The 7966-nt window shown below is 50.4% G+C and overlaps 1 protein-coding gene across 1 annotated transcript in view; it reads right to left on the reverse strand.

The window, feature by feature from the left end:
• Window positions 1–1411: 1411 nt before the first annotated feature.
• PRDM13 (PR/SET domain 13) overlaps window positions 1412–7966 on the reverse strand; it is a 7509-nt gene continuing 954 nt past the window's right edge. The window contains 5 exon segments of the mRNA XM_077764727.1: window positions 1412–2049; window positions 2052–2380; window positions 2382–3018; window positions 6415–6535; window positions 6834–6965. Of these exon segments, the coding sequence (XP_077620853.1) occupies window positions 1412–2049; window positions 2052–2380; window positions 2382–3018; window positions 6415–6535; window positions 6834–6965 (1857 nt within the window).

Raw genomic sequence — 7966 nt, forward strand, 5'->3', positions numbered from 1 at the left:
GACCTTGATGTGTATATTTTCTCTTCAGTAAAATGTGACACATACCAACAGCAAGAGATTATTGGAAAGGGTACATGGAGGAAAAAAAACTACACAGATCAGTAGATCAGCCCCTCCAATAATATCAATCCTCTTTTAACATTTGTTAAATGAAAACTAAAGTGTATGAATCATCAAAAGCACAGAGCAAGCTTCCCTTTTTGCTTCCCAAGGAAAGTCCTGTCAAAATGGTACATAGTAAGAAATGGTGATTCTATGATTCCATAATTCTTTTTGATGAGGAAGATGCATTTTTTCATGAAAGTCATTAGCCTCTCTCCTAAACATGAGAACTCTTCGCAATAATTAACATCGTTTCAGAAAACAGTTGCTTTGCCTGCTATCTGGGAGCTTGTGAAGGGCACACATTGAAAATAGTATATCTCCCTATGACAACACTACTTAACATTTATTTTATGAATCGTCAAAGTCTTCAAGTGTCCTGTGATTCATTTTATTATGGAGTCTCCTTGAAATTTGTTTTTTAGTTAAATTCTTTCTTTAAAGGAGCTGCTGAAATCGGTAAGTGAAGAAACTGTCATTTGTATCTTTATTTTTATTAAAGATTGCACAAACTGGACCAAGACCAAAATACTGAATCCACTGTACATCATTCATCGTAAAACAACATAAATCACATTTGTACTCTACGAAATAAGACATTTTCTTTAAAATTATATATTGCGTATATTGCGTGCTTTTAGATTCATGCTTTAGATATTTTACATTTGTCATTACTCTTTTATAAATAATTGCAACCTGACCAATTTGTACACCTGGTACTACCATATAGTCAATGCGGGGAGGCACAGTCTCTGACACGCGAACAGATGAAATGGAGACATTTGTATGGATGGACGGATATCACGTCTACTGAACTGCGACTACTGTTTTCCCTATTTAGTGAAATACTAATGTAAACACACACATACACACACACACACACACGTCGTTTCAAAAGGCACAATTTCCTCCACATTAAAGAAGCATTTAAAAATACATGGCAGTTAAAATCGACGCCCTCAAGGGCGCTCAAGTTCACACTAATGCGATCCTAATCCTTGAGAGCAGACCTCCTGAGAGACTATCAGCGAAGTCCAAAGGTCTGGAGCGCACGGGGACCCGACGCGCTCCGGCGACGCAGAAGGCCAAATTTATTTGAACCACTTCTCAACCTTTGCTCTGAGTTTCACTGTGGGACCTGCGACCTCTCATTGTCCCACTCTGGGGCCCAACCAAAATAAAAACGGTTTTGTCAATCGGATCGTTCTCCAGGGGCTCCTCTCTTCTCCCAAAACAGAACCCCCCGCCCCTCCCCGACTTCTTATCTCTGCCCATGCCCCCCACACCCACCCTTTCCCGAGAAGACTGGTTAAGAGTCGCGCTCGCCACCTCCAGCCTCGGGGTCGCTCTGGTCGTCCGTGAAGCAGACGTCCACGTCGCTGTCGTTGTCGCTCTTGGGCTCCCCAGGCTCCGCGGGGTAGTCAGGCCCCGCGCCCGGGCCGGCGCCCGCCTTGGCCAGCAGGTGCTGGCCCGGGTGGCGGGACTTGACGTGGCGCTCCAGGTCCCGGCGGCGCACCAGCACCTTGCCGCAGAACTCGCAGCGGTAGGGCGTGTTGCCCTCGGCGTGCAGCCGGATGTGCTTGTTCAGATTGCTGGGGTCGCCGAAGGGCCGCAGGCACACTTTGCACTTCAGCGGCTTGTAGCCGGTGTGCGTCCGCATGTGAATCTTGAGCCCGTACTTGCGCGAGTACAGCTTGCCGCAGTAGAGACACAGGTGGCCGGTCTTGGACTTGCCGGCGCCGCCACCTACGCTGCCGCCACCCCCGGCGCCTCCCGCCCCCACGACGGCCGGCGGCAGCGTCCCCGCGTCCAGGCGGCCTCGGCTCTTCCCGGCTGCCATCTCGGACAGCTGCTGCGTGTGCATGGCGATCTCTCGGTCGATGCTAGCCAGGGAGCCAAGCTCCGCAGGGCTCAGAGCGGCAGCTGCGGCCGCCGCCGCCGCAGGNCGGCAGGCAGGTGGCTGCACTCGCCACCCTGGTAGGCTTTGAGCCCGCCCGCGTCGAGGGCCGGCAGCGCGCAGCGCTCGACGGGCAGCCCGGCCGCTGAGGGCAACTGGGCGAAACGCGCTCCCGGCAGCGCAGGCGCCGCTGGCTGGGCGCGTTCCACGTGCTTGAAGGCTGACGCCTCTTCCGGGGGACCGGGGAGCAGAGGGAAGCCGCGCAGGCCCCCCGAGCAGGTTAGGCCGGGCGGCGGCGGCGGCGGAGGGGGGTCCCCGGCGAGCAGGCACTTGGAGTGGTGATGGTGGTGGTGCGGGTGGGGGTGATGGTGGTGNCCCGGGGGGTCCCCCCCCCCCCCCGGGCCCCCCCCCCGCCCGGCCCCTGCCCAGGAACCTGCCTAAGGCCAAGCCGGACCCGGGTTTGCCGCCGCCCTCCTCCCGGTAGGGGTCGCCATGCACGGCCGCGGCCGCCCTGGCCAAGCCGGTTGGCTTGAAAGCCGAGCGCACTCCGGGGTAGAAGGCCAGGCCGCCGCCCCCCGCTGGGGAGCCGCCAACGATGCCGAGGAAGTGGCCGTGTCCCCGAGCGGCCCCGCTCATGTCTAGGGCGCGGTCCGGCTGCTCCTTGCCCTTCTTGGACTGCCCCCACTTTGCCAGGGGTGGCGACGTGGCCGAGGGCGCAGAGGAGGCTTCGCGCTTGATACTCTCCCGCGCTCCGCAGGCCTGGAGAGGCGGCGGGCCCTGCGGGTGGGGCCGCAGACTGCCAGCCAGGGGGGCCGCGGCAAAGTCGGGCGCTGGGGGCTTCGGAGAGAAGGGAAGGCCATCCGCGGCCTGGGCAGCGCCTTGGCGAGCCGCGTGCTCGTGGTGCAGGTAGGCTCGGCCCCCGCCGCTGCTGAGCACGCAGTGGAAACGTAGGTGGGCTTTAAGGCTGTTGGGGTATCTAAACGTCCTCCAGCAGTACCAGCAAATGTAGCGCTCCTCCCCTGGGCGAGAAAGAGTGGGAAAGCGACCCCGTGAGAGGCGAACAAGAGAAAGAGAAAAGAAAGCGCACTCAAGGCAAAGCCCAGATTTTGACCAGAGGTATGAGGAACAAGAGTTTTCTTGGGTCCCAGAGAGTGAGTTAGTTCGGTAGCCCGACTGTAGCAAGGACTCCGAGAAGCCCCAAATGGCCAACTTTGACACCATCTCATCCTCTGAGATTACTCAGAGGCCAAAGGGGCGACCTGGGCCTTTCCAACGAAGACTTCCTCCGGGCCATCCGAGCAAATCTTCCTCGGGAGGGCAGCGCTCGGGCAGGCTGGCCGGGGAAGAAACGAGAACAGAGAGCAGCTGTTGCTTTAAATCAAGTGTTGAGGCTGTGCTGTGCCCGGGCCCATCTGTTGGCGTTTGCAGAATAGGTGGCGTATGTCAAGGAGTTTGGATAAACTGAACAAAGACCAATCTAATGGTCGTGAGCGCCTCATTACCAGGCGAGACAATATCTTGTATGTATGGGCCATATGTAATCATTCCTTTTCATAGAACAATGCCTTTCATGACCATTACGCACTCTTCCCGCTCCCTCCCAGCCTTAAACATTTTGCCTGAGGTTTTCCTGGAGCGTGACCAACTGAAGGACCACATAGGGACTATAATCTGCTATTCTTCAAAATTATTTGTATCTTTATTTCCTCTTTAACCCCACTTAATTTGATGAGAAAAAAAGAAAAAGCCCTATGTCCTTATAGTCTAGAAATTGAAGGATGATGCTGCATTATTTTCTCAGTTGTTCCACCTGGTAATTAATTAACTCCTAGAAAGCTGCACCAGTCCAGGCTTAATAATAAAATCCTTGGAAAAGATAGTTTATTTTTTATGAAGTGAATATATGTAGATATGATAAAGATACTCAGCTTTTAATAAGTGTACAATTCTCTACCAGGAACTATATACATGTTTCTGGTGTCAAGCGTCTTCTTGTGTTTAATATTATTAACATTGGGTTGTGGTTGTTTTTTTGTTTTTTTTTTAATTTTGCCAAGGTCTGGGAACACCATCAAGGGACACAGGTATGAAACAGATTTTGATCACATGGTGGAAGATAATTTTCACTTTAAAAAGCTCTTGTTACATCTGGACAGAGAACAGAAATCTTGCCGTTGGGTTTCTTTTTTAGTGTTATGGTTGCTTGAGAATACTGAAGAAGGTCTCTGAGAAAGAAGTTGGGTCAGCTACAAGGAAGTACCCAAAGTTTGTCTGTCTCATTAAATTCAATGGAAAGGTTAAATTCCCTCCCCTCTTGCACACAAGCAGCTCAAACTTCTAAAACATTACTACAAAAACAACCGGAAAAATATCCTCGCTCTTCCTTCCTTCATGTATTTTACTTTTGGCTTTGCATAAAGCAAGAAGTCCCCCTAGATAACTAAGCTGAAAGTTCAAGTAAGGATCAGTTCATTCCAGCTGAAGCCAAGGTAGAGCAGAAAGCAAAAAGAATGGGGAAGGGGAGAGGATTTGCCTCTGAGAACCTACCCTAATTGTTTAGGGAAGACTTAAGTAAAATCACTTCAATATTTCTGTTACAGCCCTGTAAAATAAATCTTGAAAAAAAGAGACTTGCTGGGTATGCTGATTTATCATCTTAAATAACCTCCCTACTCCTCCCTCTTTTTACCCCTTTTTAAAAAAGGAATTTTCAGAGGCTGTTCTAGAATGTCCTAGAATGACTCTAGTCAATCGCAAAGCCAAGTAAGCTTCCTTCCTAAAACAAAGGGTCCATATTTTCCTTAATATTACTATGGAATTGAAACCCACTGGAGTTACTCCATGTTTGAAGAATACCAGCCTTCCCTACTCATTTTTTCCTCTTTTCAAGATTAAGCAAATATGTTCTCTGTTTCAACATGTTCCTTTTTCAATTCTAACCAACTGACATGTTCTCTGTGGACTCTGATATCCAACTTATGTCAAAAGTATCAAACACACTTCATAAGTGACTTTGCCTCCTCTGCTTGGTGTAACCCTGAGGTTGCCAAAATTTCAAGTATATCAAAGGTGGGGAAGTCAGGGTTCAAAAGAGCCCATAGATTCCCGAAAGGAAAATGGAGTCTATTCTGACATCTGTTTATAAGCTCAATTGGCTGAAATGAAAACACAAGGGCCACCACTCAAACAGGTTGCTTTTGTATTATTTGAGAGTGACTAAGGAGGGGTGTTCTGTGTAGAAATGTCTAGCCCCTAAAGGTCAGAAGCTGTTGGAATTGTCCTGTAGTGATGGATTTAAGTTCTCCACTACACATCTTTTATCGTGCTTCTCTTTTACTGGAAGAAGTTGACCAGAGAATTTAATATAATGTGATATAAGGAACAAGCTACTTTAGGATAATGTTTTATGAATACTGTACACACAAGTCTACCCACAAGACAGTGATACTTGGAAGTGAGGTGATTCATCATTCTGAATAAACTTCATTCTGTCTTATCCATGAATTCTTTCTTAATTCTCACATTTGTATTAATTTCTTTAACCCTATTTCTAAAGGGATGAGATTTGAGCAGTCAGTTTGGGAAGAAAGCATGTTAATAAATTTCACTGCATTCATTATATTGACTTTAAAAGAACTGTGTCTTTAGGAGAAATTACAAATCTTAACAATTGGCAAGGAAAAAAGAAAGTCATGGAAGCTTTGTGAATTAAAAGGGAGGTCTCAAGATCTTAACTCTTATAGGTTTGTTGGGGGTTTTTTCACAGTGTTCTTCAGTGGTCTAGGGAAGGTTTGAAAATGTTCTTCTCTTAGTTACTGCCCCTTATTTGCATAAACCCACTCTTGGCTTTGGAAGGGATCAAATAAATCTGAGAAGAAACTGGGATACATCCCAGATTCAATTTAAGTAGGGAAGGGGAAATGAATAAATACCATTTAAATGAAAGGGCTTCAGTACCTGCCAACTGACCAGCTGTAAGTACCGTAATGCTTCTAAAATGCAGTGGAAATACATTACTCTCCTTCAAACCAGTGAAGAGAAAACCTTCCACCATCTAAAAACATTCCAGGTTTGAGTTATGCTTTTTGGAGCTCATTATATGTGAAGGCTTCTTTATGGATTCTTAATTGAGTAAATAATTGTCTCTGGGTATGCAATATGAAAGGTGACTCCCATGTTCAAAGAGTATTTTTTTCCCCATGCCATCTCGAACCAGATTATTGCCGTTATTATCATTTACTGTTGACTGTAAGGTAGTAGTGATGACGTCGCTTCTCTGCTTGCACAGACAGGGAGCATGAATTCAGTTTTACACAGCTCGAGAGAAAGGCCCTGGAGTCGCGTGCAAAGAACGGGGAAGGGCTGGACTCTCACCCACCCGCGCTGGCCCGGAGGCCCTCTCTCGGACGCGGTACCTTTCTCGTCGTGCGTAGGAGTTGCAATTGTGGGGATGTCGAACCACTGAGCCAAGGAGTTGGAATACCACACGGTCAGCTCCTCCCCTGGCTGGACGTCTCGAAGCGCTCGGTAGAAGATCTGGGACACAAGGAACGGAACAGCTTGCTGTCATTTCCTGAGTAGTCGGTCTAAAAGCAACTAAAGGAAAGGTTCAAATCCTCACTCTGACGCTGGGTGACCCTGGAAAAGCTATCGGACCTCTCTGAACCTCGCTTCCCTCATTCTTCAAACGGGGAAAATAATAGTGTATGTCTTAGAGAGTTGTTGACACGTTTAAATGAGACCTCCAGTTAAAGCGCTTTGTTCTTAATATTGGTGACCACCTCAGCAACAGTTAGGTAGGTAGAATTGGCAGTGGGGGGGAAGCCCACAGTACCTGTCCTCCGGGTAAGTCTGCAATAGCTTCGAGAGTCTGTTCCTGGGGGTTCCTGGCTGCCCGGATTAACCCTATCCATTCCAGAGGGGAGCCCCCCGACTCGTCCACCAGCTCCCCTCTCACCATGCGCACCTGCAACACAAGCAGTGGTCGTTCTTCCCCGCGCCACGGCCAGGCCCACAATCCAGAGGGAAAGTTTATCCGACACCCCACCCGACTCAGGAAAATGGTTGTGTTCGCTTCGGCCAGGCGGCTGTGGGCGCCTGGGAGGAAGGTAATTCCTAGGACCCTCGCTTGAGGGAGGGAAGAAGACAGGAGGCTGGCTACTGTTACAGTCCCCCTCCCGTCCCACCTTGAAAACACCAAGAGCGAGAACACCCTCCCTGGGCGGCTCTGGGGTGTCTCGTACCAAGACGTCCCGCACCCCACCCCAGTTCCTACTCTGGCGGCTCTGAGAGCGGCTGGAATGCCAGAGGAGAGACGTCAGCCCCTGGACCCAGAGTTACCCCACCTCCCTCTCGTGCCTCCCCAGGCTCACTGCACAGCGTCCAGATGCCGAGGTGCCTACGCGCCGGCAGCGAAAATGTGTGAACGAACAAAGCGGCCGCAGGATGGCCGGCTATTTAAAAGCAATTAAAGCGCGTTTGTAGAAGAAGACTTTAGGCCGCGGGGAAGAGGGCGATTAAGTGGGGAGCCGCGTGCGGGTCCGGCTGGCCCGGCGCGGGAGCAATTTCCAACAGGAAAACTCCAGGCAGCGACCACGCAAAGCTAACGCCCTCCCCCCACTCCCATCCCCACCGGACTCCAGCCTTCTTTCCCCCGTAGCTGTAGGAGGACCTTGCCGGCTGGGACGCCTCAGGGAGGACCGGAGCCTTTAAAACCTAGCTCTGCTCGGGGGTCTATAGGCAATTCGGGGAGTCAGAGCTGGCGGGTCGGCCCCGACGCCTCCCAATTGTGACACTGGACTTCCAAAGCCTGGCTGCAGGCGCGGGGACCCGGTGCCCACGCGGATGGGCACTCCTCGCCCTCAGTCGGGGCCCCAGGAGGAGCCACTACCTGGCTCACTCTCTCTCCATCTACCCTAAACTCCCAGCAGGCATCCGCGGGGAAAAATACTCTGATGAGGGGTGGAG

This window comes from Crocuta crocuta, unplaced genomic scaffold (genome assembly GCF_008692635.1).
Source record: "Crocuta crocuta isolate KB4526 unplaced genomic scaffold, BGI_CrCroc_1.0 scaffold194, whole genome shotgun sequence".
In the NCBI taxonomy this organism is placed as follows: domain Eukaryota; kingdom Metazoa; phylum Chordata; class Mammalia; order Carnivora; family Hyaenidae; genus Crocuta; species Crocuta crocuta.